The sequence below is a fragment of the Falco peregrinus genome, chromosome 6 (genome assembly GCF_023634155.1).
Source record: "Falco peregrinus isolate bFalPer1 chromosome 6, bFalPer1.pri, whole genome shotgun sequence".
Lineage (NCBI taxonomy): Eukaryota > Metazoa > Chordata > Aves > Falconiformes > Falconidae > Falco > Falco peregrinus.
In genome coordinates, this window is record NC_073726.1 from 91,823,657 (window position 1) to 91,849,728 (window position 26,072).

The 26,072-nt window shown below is 40.3% G+C and overlaps 1 protein-coding gene and 1 long non-coding RNA gene across 11 annotated transcripts in view; one reads left to right on the top strand and one right to left on the bottom strand.

Moving 5' to 3' along the window:
- WARS2 (tryptophanyl tRNA synthetase 2, mitochondrial) overlaps window positions 1-18,163 on the bottom strand; it is a 51,456-nt gene extending 33,293 nt beyond the window's left edge. For 2 of the 4 annotated variants that reach the window (XR_008747665.1, XM_055807184.1), the window contains exons 1-2: window positions 18,050-18,155; window positions 6,050-6,151 (exon numbers count right to left, since the gene is read on the bottom strand). Coding sequence is in view for 3 of the 4 variants with exons in the window: in XM_055807184.1 (XP_055663159.1) it covers window positions 6,050-6,151; window positions 18,050-18,103 (156 nt within the window). In the remaining variant the exon portion in view is untranslated. Of the gene's footprint in view, window positions 1-6,049; window positions 6,152-18,049 lie in introns of all 4 variants that reach the window. The other 2 variants (XM_055807185.1, XM_055807187.1) reach the window with 2 other exon arrangements.
- Window positions 17,988-26,072, top strand: part of LOC114010594 (uncharacterized) — a 69,092-nt gene continuing 61,007 nt past the window's right edge. For 4 of the 7 annotated variants that reach the window (XR_008747673.1, XR_008747671.1, XR_008747670.1 and 1 more), the window contains exon 1: window positions 18,599-18,686. This is a non-coding gene — a long non-coding RNA (uncharacterized LOC114010594). Of the gene's footprint in view, window positions 18,121-18,533; window positions 18,687-26,072 lie in introns of those variants that run through there. The other 3 variants (XR_008747667.1, XR_008747668.1, XR_008747666.1) reach the window with 2 other exon arrangements.

Here is a 26,072-nt window from a genome sequence, read left to right on the forward strand (position 1 = left end):
TCTCCATTCCCTTGCAGCCACAGTCCCTGCTTCATATGCTTCCCACAACATGTTCATTACCTGCCTTTTCCCCTTCCCGGATCATTGCCCATTTTTTAGACCATATCACTATGAACATACTGGATGCACTGGCAAAACTATGTCCCCTAATGTGAGTATAATATACCCAAATAGATGGTACAAACGCAATAGTGACATTTAAATGATCAGTTTGAGAATGTTTTTCACCAAGAAAATACAAGATATCAGTGTCTCAACATAAACAGTACATTCAAATGCTGTACTAACTCCAAATATTTGAAGGGTAACAGTGTACTACTTAAAGATAGGTTTCTTGTAATACTACTTAAGTTAGCATCTGGTGACACACTACATGCTGGAAAGAAAACAACCAAGTACGATGTAAAATGGACACAGTTTCACAGAAAGAGAGAACAAAGTTCTCTGTCTATCCAGTAAAGAGAATGGCTGTGAAAGCAAGCATGGCATCTTTAATGGTGCTTGCATGTTCAAATGGTAAACAACTGCTTATAAAAGGTTTGTTCAGTATATGGGCAATAAATACCAAGTTAAACATGAGAAACAAACAGTAGCAGCATTATACTGAATTTAAGTTCAGCAATTACTTAACCTAAAGTATGGAATTTGCAGAAAAAGTAAACCCGATAATGAAAACTGAGCTAGGCTGGACCTGGGTAAAACACTTGCAAATACATGACAAAGAACAAACCCACACTGGCTCCCAGCTGAGGGCCCAGTTGACTAGAAGTCTTTCATCTTTAACTCCTTTGATTCCAGTTAACAACATAAAGCATGAGATGTTACAGCAAATAGGCTGGTATGAAATATTCCATTGTGTTAGCAGAAGTCTATATTAAAAAAAAGCCCACAAAAAACACCCTTAAATGAATCTTGGATTTCTAGCACTAAAAATATACAGAGAATATTGCTCCTTTGGAGAGAGCTTATGTTCCCTGTTTGTTCACTCCGTGAGAAGCAGCGGGCAGCATAGCAGCGTGGCAGGGGAGTTCTGCCTGGTACCATGAAATCATGGGGCTGGAATGCACTTCAATGGAGCTGTTAGGTCAGGGGATGGGAGCTGTGTGCTCAAAAGTACTGGAATTGGAAAAGGATAAAAACAAAAGGAGTGAAGACTTCCCAGTGGAGCAGAGTGAAAGCCACAAGACATGCAGCTCCAGCCCACAGGCACTCACTCATTCAGACATCTGTAGTAAGCACAGTGTGAGCCTGCTGTTCGTATGTTTAACTCTGTGTGGTGTGTGCACCTACACCACTAGTGCTGCATGTTAATCTTCACTCCCGTTAAGAGCATAGTATCTGACAGATGTTTTAACATCTATTATTGTTTTCTCTCAATAAGACTTCTGCATGGCATTTCTCAGCAGCATTTCTAAATGAAGCTTGGCTCAAACCCCATTAAGATTCAGGTGTTTCTTACCTAACGTTCTTTTTCATGATGAGATAAACAGCTGCTGCTCCATATACTGAAAAACTGTAAACATCCAAACACTCTCAAATAATCAGGGATAAGTACTACATTCTTGTCCCAGAGCAGGACAGCTGAGTCTGGCCCCAACACCCTGCAGTATGGCCACATCCATTTTCAGTGCAAAAGAGTATACTGGGAAAGATGCTAACTTCCCAAATCCAATGCTGCTCTCCTGGACCAAAGCAGAGCTTTTCTCACTGTGTCACACTTGCAATAAGGACAGATACAATTGCCAAGGCCTCAATTCAGCAGTCAAAAACACACTCATTCCCTGCTCATGAGACAAATGTGCCAGAACTGGAGAACACACCAAAGTTGCTGAAGTTAAGGAAAAGATCCAGGCAGATCAAAACATCCCATGTCACTAGCCTACCCTTAGTAGCCTGACTATATCTTTCATGTTTAGCTTATAAGAATTCTGTGAGGGCTGAATAAAAGTAATTTACCTGTTGAATGCATGTATTCGCCTTGGCACAGTCAACAGAAAACTCCTTCTCAAATATGTAGTAAAAACTATCATAGCACAGTTCCCTCCACAAAGGATTTACACAAATAAAATCAAGTCAAAGCATCCACAGCACGTTTTCAGAGCCTCTCTTCTTTATAACTCCACAGAAATACTGCCATCATACACTTGAAATGACAGCAGACAAGCTACAATTTATAAGGAAGCCTTACACCTACACTTTCATCTCTTTGTAGGTTTTAAAACCAGAAAAAGCTTGCACCCAATTCAAGGAGGCAGGAGAAAGCTGCCAACAGACAGACAATTCTCAGGATTGCTTTTTGCTTTTAATTTGGTATAGGAAAACACTTATACAATTACATAGAAGTATACATAAAAATTTGCCTGGTTAGAGTCCCATTTAGACCTATTATGTAACAAAATAGGCCGTAAGATGATGACATCAATCCAGCCCTAGAAGTACAGAGGCATTACACCTCAGCTTTTCAAGCTACTCAGTGATGGGGGAGACAGACATTTCTATTTTCAAGACCTCCACTAGCCAGATACAGAGATATAAAATTCCCAAAAAGTTTTTTGCTAATTGTATCCTTTGAGTAGCTGAAGGTAAGGACAAAGCTTCAGACTAATTAATTTCTTTGGACTTCCTTCATAAATCTATTCCAGTAAGCTAATTGATGGGAGACAGGCTTATGCCTCTATCTATAATGTGTCTAATAAATATTTTCATCTTTAAATTAAAAAAAAAGACTTGCTCAAAAACTCATCTTTGGGCTGAAGCACAAGCAAGAGATTTCAGACCCAGAACTCACACCATTACAAAAAATGATGATGGTATTGCAATAGCAATAGCATGCAATTACAATAGCAGATGCACCAGAAATCACCCTGCGAACCACAGCGGTTGTTACTATTCACATGCTACAGCATTTAGCCACTCTGCTTTATTTTAACAGCTACTTAGTCGGGGCAGAACAGGTGAAGAGCTGAGTGAGATCCCGCAGCATCAGAGCTAATTCTAAACACAGGTGGTGGGCACAATGGAGAGAGCAGGAAGTCGACAGGAGAATCACTGCTGACATCTATGACAGGAAAGATTGATGGCTTCCCTCTCTAGTTTTCCCCACTGTGTAGGCACACAGGGGGTGGGGGAAAGGGACGGAGAAGCTGCTGTGCTGGCGACATAACACACCACACAGCCTCCACAGCACCAGCGCTGATTAATGAGACTGGAACCACTCAGGAAACAGCAAAGGATCATTCACAGACTTTGCTCTTCTTACAATTTTATTCATAGCAGTTAATTTTGCCCTAGTTGTCCCAAACTGAAGCAAGTTCAAATTTGCCAGAGGAAAAGAAAATGTGAAAGTCAAAGGGAAGAAAGAGCAGCATTAAGCAAACACAGACATGAGTAAAACACACAAACTGGAAAATTTGAAATTTCAGACATGAAGATCCTCCCAACAGGGATCAAAAAGGGAAGAAAAAAACCCCAACAACCCACCAAAAACTTGCCTCAACCTCAGAGACAAAAGAAATTCTTTGTCCCCAAGTCCCCAACTACTGCATCTTTTGCATGTCTATGGTTTTTTTATTTCCCTCATCAATACTTTGCAACTTCAAAGCTCTTGTTGCTAAAATGATATGCTTGTCTGTTAATACTGGCTTAGCAAAACCTGTTTTCAGACAGCTATTAAATAGCAAAATGAAGGAAAACCAGACAAGTCAGGTTTTACTAGCTAAAGCATAAATTTTAAACCCTAATTGGGACAATTTAAGTGTTAATGTTATTAGAGATAGAAAAAAATGGAAGGAAAAGGGAAACTTAGAAGCACTCTATGTACTGCAGACTTTCCTTCATTTATTGCTTTTTAAGCAATTACTTCTCTGCAAACTTGCTGTAGAAACCTTTAAAACATGTTTATCTTGATCTAGTAATTCAATACATCACATTAATCTGGTTCAAATGCTATTTCATCATGATTAATTCTTAAAATTAGGGATTAAAGACTTAACATTAAATTTGAAAGAAACATACTTAGACCAGAGCAAGTTTTCAGATAAATAGCTCCTGAGAAAGGATTAACTCTTTGCCTAGAAACTGAAGTAAATTAAGATTTAAACAGCACTGCCTAGTACCTCTTTCTTGAATGTCAAATGTATTTATATTTAAATATAAGTAAGAGTTTAATATTTATATTTAAAATAAGAAACGCATTTAAAGGAGGGACATTTACAGCACATACTAACCCCACCCTATAAATTTAACTCTGCCCTCTAGGGCTAGCAAAAGAATACAGTATAACTGCATTTGGGTTAGGCTGCCCTCTCATGCTGCCTTGTTAAAGATGACTAAGCAAATGGATCCTTTAATGTGGTGTGCTGCGTCCCGCAAATGTATTCTCTCATTTGCCTTTATGAGCTCCACGTGCCACTCAATATGCTAGTGACAGCTGTACCGACAGCAGCAAGGATTATCTACAGCAGGTTGCCGCAATTCACACCGCCACGCAACAGAAGGTACCTCTGGACCAGAGGCACCGTGGGCTCTTCCCTCCCACGCAGAGTGAAGCAGGTTATACAAACTCTGTCTAGCGGACTTTTAAGCAGCCAGCAGTCTACAAAACAGAAGAGCTGGCTCAAGTACTCTGCAGAGGTCCTAGGACAAGAAGTGGTGATAACATTCGACAGAGCAGGAAAGCTTTGTGCACAGCTGGGGAAGGAACCAGGCACTGGGTCTGCACGCAGCCAGCGGCAGTCACCAACCTTACTCTAAACCATGATGTCTTTCTCAGCAAGGACACAGCCTGACAATCTCATTTTTTTTGTGCTGTGCTCCCTGCAGTTCTCTCCATCAGCTGGAAGGGCAGCATGTTGTGGCTGCTGTTCAAAGCTGAGGCATGTCCCAAAGAGATGCAGTTATTGAGCAGGTCCAATGCATGCCGACACACGCACTACTCCTTCACCTCCTGGTTTTCAGAGACATACACAGAACTGTAATTAACACTCTCAGATGGTCCAAGACAGGCAAAAGCCTATCAGCCTTAATCCTGCATTAACTGTTCTCAAACCATTTACTTCCTTTTTTTAAGCTAAGGCAACAAAGCTGCTCCAGCCAAACTACCTAACCACAGACATTAACTGTAGCCCATTTCAGACCCAGTGAAAGGGTAAAGGACTTAATAACACTGTAAGGATGAACAGGACTTAATAACACTATGTTCTTACAACTACCACACAATAGGCTGCTAAGGGATAAACCAAATTAGTGCCTCACTGACAGGAGGCTGCAGCAGGAGCTAAGCATGCTGAACTATCAGCTGGAACACTCTGGCCAGCCGGGCAAGGCATGAAGGTCAGGCCAGTACAGTACGTGCTGCTTCTGAGTCCATTAAATGATGCACACAATGCTCAAAGCTGAAAACTTGATAGTTACAGTACTGTAGGGATTGCTTGGAGAAGGTGGCACAAGGGAACAGGAGAGGGAGCAGAGAACAGCCTTATTACACTGTGGAGAACACCACAAATCCACAGAAAAACTAGTTTACTGTTCACTGAACAATGTGGTTGAACCAGCAGCAACCAAAGTTTGAGGGCACAGATGCCTTCTGGAAACAGTTGTCCAAAGCACCTCCCAGGTCTGTCTTCCTCCTGACCCAGCTGTGGCCCCACGGGCCAGCACAACACACTGGCACAGCAGCTGCGGGCCAGGGAGCAAGCAGGGAACCTCATGCTCCGCTCTGGGACCTCACCTAAGTGGAGTTACTCTGTATCAGCCAGCTCAACTTCAGTTCTTGGAAAAACCCAGGAACAAATAAAGAACTCTGAAGAAATCACTGCTTTGAACAGCTGTCAGCAGTATTTCTCAAGAACTAGTGATGTCAGATCACTCTGATAGCCTTCTATAGAGGAAGAGGTGCTAGAATGGAGAAGCTGTACTAAAGGTTATGTCCTGATTTTCACTAAGTTCCGATATTACCTCAGCTTCCAATGAGCTACTGAAACAGTACCTAGAACATAATATTATACCCTGGGAGTGGAACTGGACAGAAAGAAACCAAAATGACACTTACTGATGGCTTACAGTGGTTGTGGAAAGATATACCAAACAGAGTTTTGCAGGGTTTTGTCCTGGGTCCAGTATTATTTGATATTTTGGTATCTTCCTTAGTAATCTGGATGATGAAATAAAGAGTATTCATTAAATTTGCAGATGATACAAAGGCAAAAGGATGGTAAGAGCTCAAAATGATCTTGACAAAGCAAAGAAACGGTCTGAAAACACAGGATGCTCTTTACTTGGCAAAAGTACATGGATTTACACAGAAAGGACTACTCAACTGCACAAACACAGGAAGGAGAACAGGTGTTCATGCAACAACTGCAGAACAGGATCTGGGGTTTGTAACGTTTTAGAAGGTGAGTATGAATCATTATCACGCTGCTGCAAAACATTCACATTTATAAACTACACTAAAAGTTGCACAGGAACATATTAACAGGATTAAAATCCAGAAGACACAAAACAATTTGCTCACCTTAGAATGAGGGTGGCCTCAAGCTGGAACACTGGGACAGGTTTTAGGTCTCATTTTTCAAGATGGTGGTAGGAGGCCATAGAAGTACAATCAAGTCCAATGAGAGACCTCAGAAATAAGACTAGAGGAAAGCCTGAAAGAACTGAGGTTTAGTCCAGTGGAAGGAAGATCTTGAAGGGACAAGGCCTTAAACATGCCTTAGATATGTAGTCTTCTACATATGACTTTTGGGACCATGGTTAATAGGGTAAGAAACAATGAGCTTAAGTTGCATTTAGAAAGATTCAGATCAGATGTAAAGAGAACCTTCCAACAGAGAAAAAGAAAACACTTCAGAAGAGCACTTAGAGAGTTCTTTATTAAAAAACAGTATATAAGATGTATTGATAAAGATGTAGAGGCAGTATTTTTTGTTTTGGGCTAGGAGAAGCACCAGATCACCTCCAGCTGGGTCTCTTCTAGTCCTCTGAGCCTATGATCTTATACAGGTATAGTTAAGGTCAAAGCAAGATGACCAAAGAGGATGGAAGAGAGATCAAAGTTCTATTTAGATAGGCTAGGTCTCATGACATTTTAAGATTCAAGTCTTTCTACCTGCATTTAACAAAATTTAAGATTAAAGCCTTTTCACAGGTAGCAGCTGAACACTTACATGCTCTGAAAACACATTCTGTGTTGTTTAAAGATGTGATATACAGGTTAACATTTAATATTTGTAAACTGGTACACACCCACATTTAGAAATGTCCACTGCTTTCAACAGAATAAAACTGATAGCATCAACGAACAATTAGCACTCATTTTGCTATGATACAGGTGTTACTGTCAAAATGTAAAGTATATTGTATTTCTAAATTATTAATATAGGTTATTTGAGATATGAAATGTTGATATGATTTTGAGTCAACAGATTAAAACATTTTAAGTACCAAAACCATCACAATCTTACAGCAAAACAAAACAAAAAGCTAAAGAATGCTCCCATATCTAAATACATCCCTCCCAGAGAAATTAGAGAAGTTTTATGTTTTTGATCACAGTAGTATCCAAATCCCTTAAAAAAATATGATCGCTCTTGCTCCTTCTCTGACCTCTAGCTGAAAGAGATTTTATTGTATTTTTTCATATATTTTGTTCAAGTGAGGAGTCTGCTTGCTACCAAGATTGCCCTATGCAATATAAACAAAGACTATCAGCTTACATCTAGATGGATGTTTTTTAAAAAATATTTTTTGTTTGGAAATACTATGTTTCTTCAGAATATTGTCCTAGAAACTCAAGGAGTAGTTCATTTCCTCTCCACTATTTTATCTGGCAATTTCCCACAGCAAGGAAAAGTTGGCTTCATCTCACATGGGGCCAAAATTAACACAGCTGTTCAAAAACTTTCACCTTGTGGTCACCACCTGAAATTCACCTCAGGTGAAAAAAGTTTTAAAACCACCTAATGGCTGTTGAGAGGCCTTAGGAGGTAGAAGTCTCAGAAAATTCCTTAATGGTGCAAGTGCGCACAAAGAAAATGCTACAGCTGGTCCTCCTTGTCTGTACTGAAGAGAATCCTATCAATTTAAATATTTTAGACATAGTAATCATACTTGTATCAGGGACTTCTACAGAATTTTAAAAACATTTTCTGAAGACAGACAATACTCATAGACTACATTTAAACTGTTTTTATCAGTGCAGATTAGTCCTGAAATCACCAGCCTGGGCTGCTTCCACAGAAAGGACAAGTGTGGATGAGGGGGACAGAGGTATGAATTTGCGCCTAGGTCTTGACCTCAAAAAGGATGTAGCCAAGGCCTGTTCCCATGTCTAGGAGCACAGCAGCTCATCTGGATGCCCTAGTTTAGATACAAGCACTGACCCCAAATAGTAAATGATCAACATAAAAGGTATATTCTCTTCCTAAGGAATTTAATCCAGGGTTGAGTTGAAGATAGGATGAGTGTAGTGTCTGTATTTCCACTGAACAAGCAGACTGAGTTTACCACTGATGAAGTTTCCTATATACAGAGAAAATTCTTTGATTACATGAGTTCTTGCAGAACTGCTATTTAAGGCGCATGAGCATGTCCAGTCACTACCACAATAAAACACTGCTTCGAAAAGTCTGCCCCTTGGTCACTAACATCTAAGGAACATAAAACCCAAAGCAATATACATAAGAATTTGTAGCAGTGCAATTAAGGGTTATCATGTTTGAGACCTAAAGCACATAGAAGTTTATAGAAAGTTACCTGTGAGACTAGAAGAATGGCCACAGCATATACCACCCAAGTCACAGCAAACTGTAGTCACAGTCCTCCTTATTACACACCTTGAGCCCAGAAATGTCAAATGAGAAATTCCCTAGTTCGTGTGTGACACTCACTGCTTTGTTATGAAGATGCGATCTCCCTTCCTAACTGACCTGTATTGTTCAAACTGGCCCACAGGAAACCAGGCAAATTACCAGCTCTCTCAGTTTAGCTGTACCCTCTGGAGTACATCAGTGTAAAGAGAAGCTGACTGTTCGTATTGCAGGTATCCCAGAGATGTGTAATACTCCATTCTTCTACAGACTTCCAATCAATGTTGCATCACCAGCTGTAAAAATGGCGCTCTGAAGGGAGTGACAGCACCTTTGGCTGTTCTGGCCTGGCTTAATGCTTGATGACCATGCAAAGTGCTGACATTGCTTTATCTCTGCAAAGATCTCAGAAGTGGATATCTTCCAGAAAAAAACCAAACAAACCCAAACCAAAGAAACAGTGGAAGTGTAAGAGCTGCAGAATGTGTACTCATTCTTGGTGACAGCAATTACATGGGCTAATTTGTTGCCAGCAGAGATGCAAAATGAGATTTGATCAGGAATTCAGAGGGCTGGACCTCTCATTCCCTTTACATAAGCAACAAAGAGGCTTTGAAATGTTTGAAACCATTTTGTTCTTCTACACAAACGGAAAGCACCCTATGGATGCCTATTAAGTAAAGTCTTTCCACATCTTGGCAAGTATGTGATTTCAAGAAAAATATTTGCAAATGGATAACCCAATTCAAGTAGAAGTCAAAGACCACCTTTGAAAGAAACTTTGATGTGGCTATAAAAAGATTACATTTAGGAAGGATAGCATAACATGGTTCTGTCATCAAAAGTTTGTACGTCCCTATATTTCTTTGCTGTTGTTAATGTAAAAAGCAATGCTGGGAAGCAGAGAAGTAAATGCCCGTGAGACCTAGGATTAAGGCAGAATCCCTGAAAAGAACTGTTCCTGCTGCTGGATAACCTCAAAACAGTCCCTTTAGCAAACTCACTGCCAAAGGACAGAGATATTAGAAAATCTACAAGTGTGAAAGCAAGTGATGAGAACAGTTGCTATGTGAATCTTCAGCGAAATCATCAGGAAGCTTGGCACCCTCTACTAACATGGAAATGTTGCTATATGTTTTCCAAGGTGCAGCTAACATGGCAGATTCCAAAGTCAGACTATGCACCTGACAAAAGGGAAAAAGATGATGGTAAGCCTAGGAAGTTGTAAAGATGCTAGCAATTCAAATTTTTTTAATGCTGGCCAGCAACCTTCCAAATGAGATTAATAGTTCAGCATCCAGATTGTGAGGAGGACACTATGAAGACCAAGGTACAATATTTTATTGTCACTGCATGTATGTGACCAGAAACAGCGATGGGATTCAATACCACACATGCTCCATCTGTCAGAGTGGGAGTATGTATACAATCTCATCTCACTTTAGCTTCTGAATACTTCTGTGAATTGGAAGAGTTATATACGAACTCTGAGCCTCAAAAATGGAAACAGCACTATCCGACCCTGGGATCCTTCGGCACAGAAACATAAATATTGACTCCACCAAAGCAGGTGAACTAGATGGGCTTATCCCACTTTGAAATATCAACAAGAAGCACTTAATACACCTTCTAATGTGTACTGTAAGGCTCCAACCCCCTTACCTATAAACAAGGTAATCTAAACAAAAAAAAGTTCCTAGTGTGTACAGTTATGGAAGTGCCATCTAAATACAAATGAAGCACAGCAGGGTTTTATCTGCCTGGTTATGAAAACAACATCAGCATCCTCACAGTAGTTCATAACATGACCTATGTGCAACACCATGAAAACTGAGGAAACTCCTATTAGTGCTCCCTCCACACAACACTAATCCTTCATTCAGATACCATGTAGACACACCACCAAAGCAATTAGGTAAGCTTCACCTTTCCATTACTTCTGCCAGATCCAAGAAGTGGAAGCAAGCCCTACTATATAATTCAAAGAACTCAAAGTTAAAAGTAAAAGCAGACATTTCATTTCTGGTAGCAATCACCACATTTCAGCACAAGAATGAGGGAAATGAAGAAGTATATATATAACTTCATTGTATGTGTGTGTGTACACATATATACAAATGTTTATCTATTTCCTTTCCCTCACAGTGAGAACTTCAGTGTACTCTCAAGGTCAATATCTCTGAGGGAAAAAATGTATTTATTCCTCTCCGTTGGATTTGTCTGACACAGCTGAAAATTATAAAATCCGCTACGTTATTTGTCTGAGTTGTCCAAGAATGGTATCGTTACAATCAAGGGCTCAAGTAACCAAAAGGAAAACAATTTCAATTCACTACTCATGAACTCAGCAGAGCTCAAAAAAATATATGATCTAAGGTGACTTAACTGACTTGGTGTTTAGGGGTTTTCTTCACTTCAACTTCTGGTCCTACTGTAATTTGAGTCAATTCCACAAAATGTTTGTTCATCTAACCCTAGAGTCCCAGCATAAACCACAACTTGTGTCATGGAAAAAGTAATTGTTGAATGTCTAGAATAGCACTTGCTGTATTAGTAAATGGAAATGCTATCTGCCAATGAAACAGCATTAAAACAAGACCCCCAGTCTGCGGTCTAAAGACTGAGGTGATCCACAGACTGCACAATTCACAATATGTTTGTCCAACATATGCACCAGAGAAATTTACACAAAACTTCAACATCAAGGACTGCCAGAGTAGCATCTTTCATTAAACTCACTGTACAAAACCAAGTTAATAAAAACAGAAGTCTCTCAAGAGAAAAAACAGGCTCAGCCAAGAAACTGAAAGCTAGGGCCAGAGGGGGAAAGAATGGTGGGACTCTACCCAAGCCCTGCCAAGACGCCAGAATAAAGAGCTGTTTCCTGCTAAAACAATCTACATTTGCCAGACTTTATTGTTAGAACTCCATTATGGAAATGAATAGGACCCGTTCACGCCTCAAAGATCCTTCATTTCTGTCTACAATGGGGGTTCTCTCCTGTGCAGCCTCAACAGTGGCCAAAATCCACTAGAAACAAGGCATTAAGCAAGGCAGATTAGGAGAAGTCTCTCTATGACTGGAAAGTCTAATAAATCTGTGTGGAAATCTGAGTTCTCTCAAACTCCGTGAAGACCCAAGAAATGTATACTCTCATTGCATACTAACTTCACTTCAGCTCTGAAAATGATACACAAGCTAATGGTTTCATTCTGGCATAGAGAACACTTGCAATGCTTTCTCTGAAGGATAAGTCAGCTTCCCTAGAGGATGAAATATAAAGTATATAGTGATTAAAATAAAAACAAATGACTGATTAGGAAAGACTGCCGTTCCAGTCTGGACAGGAGACACTAGAGGTTTAATCCAAAAGCTATTGGAACATGTTGCTAAATCCAGCTGATTTCATGAGGGATTGGGTAGCTAAATGACTTTTAGTATCTGTGCCCAACAGTAGTCCAAAAAAGTTAAAATTCAGGAAAACAGGAAACTAAAAAAAAAAAAAAAAAAAAAGGTACCAATTTCTACACATGAATCCACATAGAGGTTACCTGTATTTTGAAAGCGTTTCTCAAGTCAGGACACTTAGATCTTTCCTAAAGGTCCTGTAGATTACAACATACTGAACAACTCCATACTGGACACCAGGAAACAGCACGGGTCTTTACTGTTGAGCAGGTATTTGCATTTCCAGCTTTTCCCACCCCTCAGTCAAAAGCACTTTGCTACTTCCAACCTTCATGCTCTCCATAAGAAAAGAGATGCTACACTGGGGACTGTCACAGTCCTAAATCCAAGGTAGGCACTTAAAAACCTGTCTGCTCATCCATCAATCTCAGTACACAACTGCCTGGACAGACATTCTGAAGTTGACCTGCTACAGTAACCTGTGTACGTGTGCAGCTTGTTACATGTGTCTGGGGACTCGTTTCATTAATGGTTAACAAAGTGACCGCTATGTGACAGCAACAAATTCTAGATGGGAACACGGATGCTTTTGAATTGTTTGCATTGCATTCATAACACATCTGAATGACACTAAAAACTGAGCTCTCTCTCTCCCACTACAGTTTTAACTACAATCTTTGAAATCCTTAAGGATTAGGGCCTGGTAATTTCAGTTACTTTCTTTTTCTGGAACCCATATGGTAACTACAGCTAAAAATTTTCAAGATTACATTTGCAGAAAAAGCATTTTACTGATCTGCTCCAAAGCAACCCTTCAATTTTTATCTAACTGCCTTCTTCACAGCTGTCTTTATTAAAAAATATGAAACATCACCAGTCATTAACATGACTAGCACAGTAGCAATGGAGTGATCAGGTGGCCTGAATACAGAAAGAACAATACTTCCTCAAAAAATGAATCAAATTTCATCAGAGCCAACTGGTCTGAAGATCTCTTCTTAAAGTACTGAGAATACTGGCCAGAATCATTGAGGTTTACAGAGGCTTAGCAAAGTATCAGAGGACCAAAAAAGGACAAATGTCATTCCTGTCTCAAAAAACACAGGAAAATAGGAGTAGTCTGGGAGACAGTCTGCCTAGAAAAAATTCTCAGTAAACAAAAGACATATTTTGCAACTCCCTAGAAGATAACTAGAGAAAAACAACAGTAAAACATGGATTTGTTAAGAGCAAAGTGTGCCAGGTTAGTCTAACTTTGGCCTTGTGATCCAATAGGCTGTCACAGTAGAGGAAGACACAGTAAACGTGTCTTGATTTTAGCACCGCCTTTGGTCACAAACTGTAAAGCAAGCTAGAGAAACTACCTACAGGGATCTGCCCTGTGGCATTTTTTCAGATACTGACTCAGGTAAAGAAACAGCAGCATTCCTAAATGAGCTGCTAAGATTACTAACATGTTGGCTGAGATTCCTTGGATTTGAAGGCCTTGTACTTGGAGTAGTCCTGACAAAACATTCAATAGAGATGTGTTCTATGCAGCACTCACTGAGAAGTAGAAGAAACATCCTTGGGACTGTGGGACTCCCTTTGTATGACCTGAACAGTACCTGCTAGAGTCACTATCCTGAGTTTCATTACAGCAAATCCAACTCTGAGTGCCAGAAAAAAAATTACCAAATTCTAGCACCAAAAAGGAAACTATTTTGTGTTAAAAAATACGAGCCTTTGTGGGTGGAAGATACAGTTCTGTATCACATAAAGGTAAGAGAATCTACTTCCCAATGCATCATTCCTGTGAAAGCTGACAAGAGATGAAGTTTGTAGGACATCAAAATGTACAGCTCAGCAACAATACAGCCATTGTAACAGGTCATGTGTGGAGGCCAGGAAAGGCTAACCTATCAAAGGAGGAATACCAAGGTAGAAGAAAAGGCAGCAAAATGAGAAGTTCATGTTTTCTTTAAAAGATGCTTTTAGGAAGAAAAGCAATATAGGTATTAGAGTATTCTTACAACTTTAACAGTGATAAGTACTTCGCTACTAGAAAAGAAGAATAGCGCCATACTCCTGACTTCTTCTTGAAGGCAAATAACATCTAAAAATAAGCCTCCAGCTGGGAGCCTGGAAAGCCATCTAGTGATGCATGAGAGTCTATAATCAAAAGCAAGACCTTATCATTCTTCTACTTCACTGGGGTAACGGTGAAGGTAGGAAACTACCTTCTGGTATAACTCAAACTATACAGCAGGAGCTATGTAGATCAGAGAGTCTGAACAGGGTATGTGCAATGCTGACTAGGCTCCTCTGAACAAATCAGAAGTCCACTATGGAGTAGAGAGGAGAAAAAGAGATAACTTGTCCAAGAGCTTGAGTTCACACCAGTACAGAAATTCTCCACAGTTAGTCACTGGCATTGGTAGTACTGCTGATAGATAAGATTTTCTGCTCTAGACACATGAGCACAAACAGTCCTGATCTTTACTTCATTCACCTGAGATTTTTTTCACCAGCAGCTGTCATGGTTAGGAATGAAGGTCTGAACTGGAGCAAAGAAAGCCTACACAGGCTGGGATTTGACCACAACCACTTCTGATCTTGAAGGATTTGGCTTTGCAAAGAGGAACTACAGAGTATCACCTGAAGATACTAATGTAACAGCTAACCCAAGAAATTCACTCACCAACACAATGTGAGGCCTGATCTAGGAAGATTTAACTGACCACTTACACTTGTAGCAGCAACTTCTAGAGCTTTGCTGACAGGACTAAACTCAATTCATATTTTACCAGGTCATACACTGGCAGCTGACTGACTCACCTTAGATTAAATTTTCCTACTGACAGGCTATGCCATAGGATTTCTCAGAATTTTGTCAGTAATGCCCCAGAGTACCTGTTAGTTGCCATTTTTAAGTGTCTCTTATCAGAGAAACAGACTTGATGAAATAACTTTCTATAACCCTGGCTTAGAGACCATGGAAGAACAGTAAATCAAGAAATTTGAAAATAAGCTCTTAAAAATCAAGATACCCAAAATATAATTAATTTCTCCAAAAAAATGTTACTTTCTACTTAACCACATAAATTATGCCTACATATTCTAGTTCTGTACTACAAATATGTACAACAAAAGATATAAAGGAACTTTTTCCACAGCATGATAAATCCAGCATAACAATGAACTGTGCACTATAGTGAAACAAAGCTGAAACCACAGAAATTACATCTTCTGATAACTATGACTGAATTATCAAATGCTTAAACATCAAAACCATAAGGGTGCCAGTAGATACACACTGCTCAAGTTTGAAGAAAAACACATTTCCAGCCTGAAAATGGAATATTTCTCATTAGCACACAGCAAATACATGATCTGTTCCAGGCTGTCTGCCATAATAGTTAAACTACTCTGAAGTCCAGACTGGCAATAAGAACAGCATAAATTAGGAAGCCAGTTTTTTTCTTCAATTCTTTTGAAGCAGCACTGAAGTACCACTTCAATTCCAGTGCAATTCTTTCCAGAAAGACATAAAGGGCACAAAGTGAGAGAGGGAAGTGACAGATGCCCACAGCATACTGGACTTGCAAATTTAAACTCAGAGAAACAACTTAAATTACTACTGTTATTTGGAGGTAGGCGGTATGAAGTTACATAACCAACAGTAACATTGGGCTTCTTGTTTTTTAAATGAAAACTTTTAAAGAATAACAGGAAGAAAGTTAATTTTCAGACCTATCACATCTAAAGGACATCAGGTACCAGTAACCAGGTGACAAAGCACCAGATAAGTAATCTCAATCTGACGGGTGACTCAGGTGGCAAAAAAGTTCATGTCAGTACAGTACTAGGATATAACAGAGCCAAGTCCACTGAAAGCAGATTTCTCTACTATACAAGAATCTTTTACTAGAAGAATCAGGCCAGGGGAGGGTACCTGCAAGGTTACTGAATTAATCAAAAAAAGCCACCATGAAGAGCTGGAAAGATAAGCATATACAAACCCACGTAATAGTTTTCAAATAACTTTGCAGTTCTTGTTCTAAAAACAGAGTGGTTTGAAGCATCTTCACAAGATCTGTATGTTGTTTGCTTTGGCGAATGTATTACAGGAACAGTGTAACTGCAAACTTTAAAGTGTTAAAAACCTAGGAAAATTTAGGTACACATAAGTGAAATGAAATCAAAGCACCTAAAGGAAATAACCAACAAGCTTCTTGAGTATGCCATGTCAAGACTTTTTATAGTTACGGCTAAAATTCAAAGTGGCCTTATAAACAAATGCATTTTGAAACAAAAAATATAAACTGAAACATTACCTCTGCCTCACAGTAACACTTAGTTAGAAGTATACAGTAATTAAAACATCAGTTATGAAAATTTCATATGGGTTAACAGGTTCTCCCTCTTTCTTTCTCACTCTACCTATTCAATAGAAAGGGCAGAATCAAGGTAATTTGTTTACTATTAGCTGTCTTGACATGTGACTGAAATATGCCTTAATTTCTTCGGTTTAACCTTAAAAATCCTAGTACTAAATTAACTCACACAGTCCTGCAACTTCGAGTTTACCCATACTCACCACTATATACACAAACTTTTTACCTGATAGTGTACACTTTAACTTGAAATTCTCAGAATAACAACTCTGCAGTTGAGAGTAACATAATTCAGTTGCTCCAGGGTCACAGCACAGATAACACCAAGAATCCAAGAGCCATCTTTGATCATCTACTTATTCTATTTCTCCTCACAAGCAACAAGAGACACATTTACCCTGACACCCACTCTGGATAAAGTGGGTTTCATTATAGAAACACAGCATAATATTCAGGATTCGGATGATATATGAACATAAGCATGATTTTCATGAAAAAGCCAATTGTCCAGCTAAGGGAAACAAACATCCACTAAGATAACGCAACATTCGTATTATTTTCACCAGATTGTTTTGATAAATAATTCTTCCACTCATTTAAAAAACATGAATACAAACTACATAAGAATTTAGATTGGTAAGGCAGACCCTTTACAGAGAGAAAACCTGATGAAGAAGGCTGCCTACAAACATGTGCTTGCTGAATATATTCCTACCTGACTGCTGATTGCTCAGGAAATTTTCCCAAACATGATAAATGCAATCAATTGCTCCTTTATTTCAATTTTGTAATAGAATGTGTGTGTGTGTGTGTGAGGGTAAAGCAAATCCCTATTCCTTATGATTACAGTGAAAATCCCAATTAGGCAAGTTTAACCCCTATACGCCTCACTGAAGCTGTGTAAGCACCAACGGTTGACATACATCCTCTCACCAATTCAGATACCTATGCTGGGTTTTTCCTGCTGGAGAAGACAGGTCTTTGTAGCCTGTAGGTACATTTAAAACGGGAAGATAATGTTTTAGAGAAAAAGTAAAGCCTAACGCTGAAATCTCAGATAACGCCCGGCGGTACCTCAGCGCTTTAACGACCACCAGGACAGCGACCAGCCCCCCCCACGCACCCCCCCGCCTCAGGCCTCTCGCCCCCTCTCCGGCGTCCCTGATCCCCGTGTCCCCAGCGGAGTACAAGCCCCTGCGGCCGAGTGGCCCTGGGCACAACCAGCGGGAAGGCAGGGGCCGGGGCGCGGGGACCTGGGCGCCTGGGGCCCGCAGCGGCCGGCCCCGCCTTGCGACGCCGCCTCCTCAGGGCGCATGCGCGGGGCCGCCCCGCCACACGGAGGGCGGGCCGCCACCGGGCCGGCCTCGTCGGCGCCGCGGGGCTCAGCCTACGCCGCCCGGAGCGGGCCGGGGCCCCGCAGCCACGGCGGCCGGGGGAAAAGCGCGCCAGGCCCGTTACCTGGCCGAGGGTCCCGCGGTGCAGGGCGCGAAGGAGGCCGCTCGGTGTCGCCATGGCAAAGGCGGGAAGGGGTGGGGGGGGGGGGAGGAAGCGGGAAGCGTCCGCGCACGCGCACGGCGGCGGGTCCCCTCAGGGCGGGGCGCGTGCGCAGTGCCGCGGGGGCGGGGCGGGGGCGGGGCAGGGGCGGGGCGGCCCCCTCGGCCCGGCCGTGCCCTCGCTGTGGCGGGCGGTGCGGGCGTCCCGGCTGGTCGTGCCCGCCCTGCTGACGCCAGCGCCTTGCTGCTCGGTTTTTTCCACGGGGTCCTGCCTTATGTGCAGGTTGCGCTGGAAAGGGCCCTACTCAGCAGTGTGCCCCCCCCCCGCCCAGCCCCCCGGCCGCCGTTCCCCTCAGGCTGCCTCACAGTGCCCGTGACGGCAAGGGCGTCGCAGCCAGGCCGCTGCGTGGAGAAACCTGCCTCAGTCCTCTTTACTGATCAAACTACAGGCACTCCCCACAGAAAACTCCGAAAAGCTGCTTCTGCCCTGGGTCTGCCCTGCTTTGCCCCAAATGCCAAGGCCAAGGCAGCTCTTGCCCCCGACATGGCGCATCCCCAAATTCAGTCTTCATGCCAGTCATCATTGCTTCCTGTGGCACCAGGTAATAGAACTGTTACCATGTGTTGTTTGTTTCAGGACAATTACCAAGAAATGTTAGTTGTGCACTGTTATATTGATAAGGGAAGGTTGATCATTATCTCTAAGAAGGAACTGAAACAAAGGTCTTCCTTGTAAAGTCACATCTGAAACAAAACTTGCCAAAAGAAGTTGAACTGCGGTCAGAGCGAGCCCATACAGGGATAGCAAAATGAAGTTCAGCTCTGTCAGCTGTAACTACAGGGTCAACTATTGTTTGAGACCCCCAAGAGTTTTCTAAAGTACCTGTAAGGAGCATGTGCTATGCTTAATTAATATAGTACTGCCCATTCTTGGAGAGTGAATGAATATGTGTGACTTCTGAGAAATGTAATGCATAAACGTGTATGGTCGGTGTAACCTTGCCTGAAGACAACAGCAGCATGCATGTTAGGTGGAATGATCCCCTGTGCATCCAGCACTGCAATGAGGGAATGCCTGCCTCTTAATGCTACATTGGTGTTAAGGAGTTTTCTTAATTCCCTATTTCAGTGACAGAAGGAAAACAGATAAGCATGCTTCTGAAGACCTTGTACATGAGCCCTTTGTACTGACTCTTTTGGGAAGGGTGCTAGCTTTCTCTCCAGTTTAATTCCCAGGCTGGAAAGCCACAAAATGCTTGTTACCGATGTTTGGATGGTGTGAACTGTGGCTCGTCTGCAGGGCTGGAAACATGGGGCAGTGACTGGGAATCTGCTACTGCAGGATTTGGGGAAACAAACCAGCAATCAGGAAAAAAGGTGCACTTGTAGGTCTGGTATCGGTGGCACTACACATTGTATGGGTGATTATTTCCAGTAGCGAACTCAGTAGTGAGCAAGATCAGTCCAAACCCTATCACTGAGGATATTATCATAGAATGTTCCGCCTAACTGTAAAATCCTGAAGTAATTTTAATAGCTAAACCCACTGTAAGTTTATGTAACTGTTTATTTATTTTGACTTTGATGCATTGGTTAATAACAATTTTTAAATTTTAAAACTGTGCATATACAGTGCTTAGTACATTGGAACCTAAATTCATTTAGTTAATCAGACCTTACTAGAATACAAATTGTATAAAGTCTACTTTGCAAAGCCAGTAAGAACATTAACTAGAACACAGAAATTATACATATAATTTTTTCATCATTTCCATCGTGGCTATAGATACTGTTTATAATTTGAGCTGAAAACTTCGATGTGCAATGTTCATCTTTGTCTGACATGTTTATTCAGTGTTATGTTTCAGCAAAAATGTGTCAGCCATTTTTGAGAACATAACTAGGCAAAACTCAGGTGAAGTTGGTTGAATTGTAGGAGACATCAGGGAAGAAGCTGGAAAATGGAAAAGTCCAGGTGATATTTTTTGAGATTTTCCAGTCCTAAGGCCAAAAATTATTAGACAAAAGCCTGTGGCTGCTCTGCCAAAGTGAAACTGAAGATGTGCTTTGAGTGGAGCATCAGGCGACCACCCAGGTGGTTGAGAGGGGTGCATAGGTGCCTTAACCTCTGTCTCACGGATTGAACTGTTCTCCATTGGCGACTAATTGAAGCAGGTAGAGCTGTCTTTGACATGGTAAAGAGGGAGATGCTGAAGAGACAAATGGAATATAAACTTCACTACAAAAAGTTGTAAGGAAAACTGAGATAATGTGATAAGAAAGTGTTAAGAAAATTTTGCAGTTGTAAAGAATTTAAAAAACCCCCTCTTTTCCAGTATGTAATTACCAAGGAGAAAGCTTTCAGCATCTACTGAATATTATAAATCAGTAAGCCAGACATTGGTTTGAGGCAAAATGATGAAGAAAAAAGCTATGTGGGATTCAGTGATAAAAGACTAAAGAATGAAGGTATAGGTAATACTACTTAAAAAGTATTAGTGTTAATTTCAAGGTTATGAGAATCTGACTTAATAAATAGAACTGTAAAAGTTGATGCTTTTTAGACTTCTGTGATACCTTCGACTTAGTGCCACAGAGCATTCTAATTAACCATACCAGAGAAGCACACATTAAATGACTAAGGGCTGCTTAATTGACACCTCTCCAAAAGCACGTGTTAAATTTGAATTGGGAGACTTTCTACAGTGACCCGTGCTTTGCCCTACTCAGTACTTCAACTGGCAATCTGGAAACAGATACTGAATAATTTACGTTGAAATGTGCCCTTGACACAAATATCGACAGACTTGTAAATAACGCTAAAAACATGGTGATCACTCACATCATTCTGACAACAGGAGTGTACTAAAACAAAGCATGTTTTAAAATCATATTTAAATTGAAGCAAAAACTTGAACTAAAGTTGCTGGTTTAACCAGAACTGAGTCTGAGTTATTACTGTGAAGTCTTTGTTGAATGCAAACTCAAGCTGAACAAAACAAAACAAAAAAATCCATGCAGTATTTACAGTACAAACCCAAGAAGAGCCCACTACTATGTTAGAAACCTGGCAGTGGTAGAAGAATAAGCATGAGATATTCTTGGTGCAGGCAGAGAAGGAGAGAAGTGTGAATGTGCAAGGTAGGGGAGAACAGGAAGAGGTTGGCTCGGGAATCCCAGAAGGTGGGATAGCTTGCATCCTTGAGAGATAGCCAAGTTAGGGGAGGAGAAAGATTCACTGCTTTTATTTATTGTCCTCTGAAATATCCCGCTGCTACTGAAACTCTTCTGACCTTTCTTGTGTATGATTTCTAGATGCTTTTCCCCTGTCCATATTACCCCAATGCACATTGTGAATCCATTCAAAATTGTTCAGCTGTGCAGAATCTGCTACTGAGCCCAAATTAAGAAAATACCAGTAACAGGTGAACATGAATCAGAACTCAGTCAAAATGTCACTAGTGCAGTTCTTATTTTTTAATACTGCCAAACTGCCTGCTGACTTAGAAACAAGAGTTCTAGACCATAAATCTTTTAGATGGGTGTGTGTCACCTGGGGACACAGTGATTCTGCAAAAGATCTAGAGTTTGTGCCAGACAAGCATCTCTGTTTGCTAGTAAAATCCTGTTGCTGAAATGATCAATTAAGTGGTTTTTTTTTTAGTACTGGGGTACCAGTCAGTAAATACTAGGTCCACTTTGAATTTCCATGTTGAAAAGATTTCTTGAAAAATCAAGGAAAAAGCTACAGGTAGTAGCCGTAAAACAGTTTAAGAGAAGACTTAGGCATATGCTCAAGTAAGTGATTAGTGAAAAGTTAGGGTAGTGCTAGGAGCAGAATAGAAAGTCTGTGATTCTGTTCTCAGGGCAGAAAGACCTCTGTAGCTGAGCTACAGCCCACAAAACTTATTTTCATGAAGCCTTGAAGAGATAGTGCTTTACACAGGACCCAGCCTTGGCTGGTCTACAATGCGGGTCCTGGGAATTAGGGATGTGTTGCGAGGCGAGTTTTTATGCGCAGCCTTCTTGTCTTTTTTGACATAGAAAGTAGAAGTTTAGTTCTTGGCCACATATTGTAAAAAGGAAGAATGGTTAAAAAAACTGAATAAATTTGAAAACCTGGCTTTATTTCTTGCCACTGTAAAAAATCATGGCTACTAAAATACTTTGTGTTCCTCATCTGAAAAATTAGCAGAAATTCTGTGCACTGCTGGCTAAAAGCTAATTTTTTGCTACTGTGCTTCTAATATACCATATGCTAAAAACATGAAACAGCCTAAAATACTAGAACCGATATCTATTAATTTAACATGGAAGATTTATGTTTTATGCTTTATCTATTGGTGCTTTAGTTCCTATCTTTAAAATAGAGTAACAGCTAGTCAAGTCAGCGTTGTCAAAATAATTTCACGAATACTCTTGAGTCATTCACATTCTCTGATAAAAGTAACAGAGAATAATGTAGAAGGAAATTAGTAATTTTCTACTCGATTGAGTGATTATGACAGAAAATCCTATGGTAAGACAGTTTTAGGACACTATTTTTAATAAAAAATATTTTTAAACATGAACAATAATGAAGCAAGGTCTTTGCAGAAAAAATAATATGCTTTCATATAGCTAGAGACATTATCATAACAGAAGTAGAGAGGGAAATGATTTAAAATCACATCACAGAGCTGATGCTGTCATTTCTCAATTTCTGATTTTTTGATCATGTTTTTTAATGTGGCTTGGGGGAGTGGTAATTATAATTACAGTTGTTTTTATTGTTTGCTACACTATTGCTCAGGCACTGTCTAAGCTAGGATCTCTGTGTGCTATGCATTGCTGAAGCACACACCAAATGACCTCTGCTCCAAATAGCTCGTAGTCTAAACAGACAAAATGGACACGGATCAAAGAGTTGATGACACACAGTGTGACAAATGAATTTGCAGAAATTGCCATGTAAATATTGTGACTCCCATTGTTTCGTCAGCAAGGTAGTACCTAATGAAAGAGCAAGGAAAGAGGATTTAGGCAAACTAGAGAGGGCAGAAAACGGAGATCCCAGATGGTTTGGGATCTGAAGAACAAGAGTAAGAGAAGAAGTTGGAATAGGCAACCAAAAACCACAAGGAGTCCAGTCAAACCCCTCCCATTGTCATACATAAAGAACTCCACTTGAGACTGGTAGATTGGTGTAGTCTAAAAGCACATCTTTGAAATTCTTGAGAGCCTAGAGGTTAGCAGCATGACTGGCTGAAGAAGGTGAATCAATTACTCTTACCTGTATCATTTCACATTTTACACATGCTATGGAAGAATCTTTGACCATTTTTACACATCTGTGTGTTTAGTGAAGCCTTGGCAGGGTAGTCATTTGAAAGTGCTGAAAATCTGGCAGAGAGCATGAAGAAGCGTTGTATTATCTTTTGTATGCTGAAACTGTTGATAGTATCATAGCATTGCAGAGAGCTATATCCTGTGAAGTTCACGGAAAAACTCTGTACTGGTAGCCACTGAGAAATAAAACCACCTAGAATCTTCTGAAATTTGTAAGCCTTTTCTCCCTGTAATATGTTGGGAAAAAGAAATCTTAGCTACATGTTCTTTTGTATTACCATCAGTTATGGTGACTGTGTTCTTTACATTCATTTTGAATCTGTGTTTCCTGTCATGAGCAGATTAAAAACAGAAGAGAGTGGAGTGAAAGTTTTCTATTGCAAACATCTGTGTCTGAAAAAGGATTGTATTTCCATGTCCTGGAACATCAAGGGGAAAAGCTTGCCCTCCCCAGACACACACCTTTGGATTGCAGCAATAAGGAGTTTATAGACAAGGTTGCTTTACTACAGTAAATAGAACACCCAATTCTGCTATTATTTCCGGTGCTTAATGCAGCCTGGGTGTCTGAAGAGACCTTCGATCATTGTTCCCAGCAGAGTGCTATCTTAATCTAGATCTCTGAAATGCTTAACGTATTTTTGAGTGTAACATAAGCAATGCTTTTAACAACTCCAGCCTTTTGTGTCTGAAATTCAGTTTTATATGCAAATATTGCTGTCCAGATAAGCGTTCTTAGGGACTGTCAGTAGAAATGGTGAATGGATGTACTTACCCTCTCTTAAGTTAGATGAAATCCACAGACAGAAAAAAATGGCTGTCAACAGACTTCACAAAGAAAAAAAATAATAGTGCTGACGTATCATCCATCTGTCTGCTTTTAAAGAACACAAGACTGGAAGAGGAGAGAAAAAGATGTAAGAAGCACCGGGGGCCAGATATACAGTACTTTCTCATACTTTCTGTTATTCTTACAGGAATTTAGCCCTAGGAAGAGGGAAACGTATTGGTTTAGATGCTGCTCTGAGACTTTGCTGTCTCCTACATAAATGCCCTCCTTTTAAAACTTCAGTACGTTAATAGGCATCAATGCAAATGCCACCCAAAATATGTTTTTCTAGATTCATGTGCTGTCTCACCCCATTGTACCCAAAGGTCTGTTAAGTTGTATGAAAAACTGGGAAAAAATTCGATAAAATCATTGTCTGGACTGGTTCTTCAGCTGTAATTGTCTTGGGCACTGCGGAGACTTTTGCTTTTATGCAACAGCGATTCTTCCTTTCTGAAGTGGAAGCACATTGTCAAGTAACAGTCCATGGGCTGGAGTTTTACTTTGGCCGACATTATTAGCAAGGATGGTCTTCTCTCTCCGAATCATTGCCCCCATCTGCTACACCTCCTTCGGGTATACCCAACTGATGGTGATATTTCCATACTGGTGAACATATTACAGCCTCTTAAGACTGCAAATATTATTACTAGAATTAATAGAAAAATGAAGAAAATGTAAATGTTTTAAACAAGTTTGGCAAAGTTAAGAAATAGTCCGTTAGGAAAAATCTCATAAGTGAACAGAATTGGGAAATTTAGAAATAGGTTGGGATTCACACGGTCTGAACCTCTGCTTTGTAATTTTGGTTTAGTAAGAGAACATTACAGATGCATTTTTACAGTGGCAATTAACATGACATCTCTCTCACTTTCTCTAGAGGATGTATTACAGTGTGAACATTTGCCTGTGACTTACATGTCTGCCCAGGGTTCTCAGGAGAGACTCTACAAAGAATAACAAAGTTAATCCCTCAACCTGCTTATTGGAATCAGGATCTTAAAGATGTGAGAGTAGGGTACAGAGAGATCTGCTTGCCTAATTTGCAATTATATCAGGGGTCATTAGGCACCAGACACTTTTCAAAAGTCATTGATGTAAAACCTATGATTTATTTTTATAAATGTTCCAATTCCTAAAAAGTATGCTGTTTCCAATCTAAATTAGTCTAATTTCACTTTCCACTTTTAGATTATAAAACCTCATTGCCTTTTAAGCTGAAACACGTTTTACTTTCAGAAATCTTCTTCCCTTATAATCAAAGAATGTTTTAATTTGTTTTTCTTAAAGAAATGGCATTGATTGATTTTTTTTCAAAACTGTCATAAAATAGACTACGCATTTTAAGTTACAATTGTGGCTCCATAATCTTTTCAGTTTCTCAAGATTTTCTGTTCAGGGTAAGCACAAAAATGTGTCACAATACTATTGCAGTTCTCAAGATAATTTGTCTGCTCCTACTCAACCATCTGCTAAAAAAACATGCTGCTAAGAAAGTTTGCAGATGATGCACAGATTGATATGACATGTAAATGGTAAATAACATCTATATATCTGAGAACAGCATTAGCTGCTGCACCGCACTGAGAGCTCAGATTTTTTCTATGTGATCTCTCTACCAATTTCAATGCCAAAAATACATAGTTTTTTTGTTTCCAGGTGTGTGACTTTCCCCATTTATGTATGTTCAACCACGTTGCTTGGATGCGCTCCCCTTCTGACCAAGGAACCCAGCTCTGTATAACTGGCTCTTTATCAATACTGTTTATCATTCCACCAAGCTGTGCATCACCTGCAAACTTTACTAGCAGTGCTTTCATATTTTCTTCTA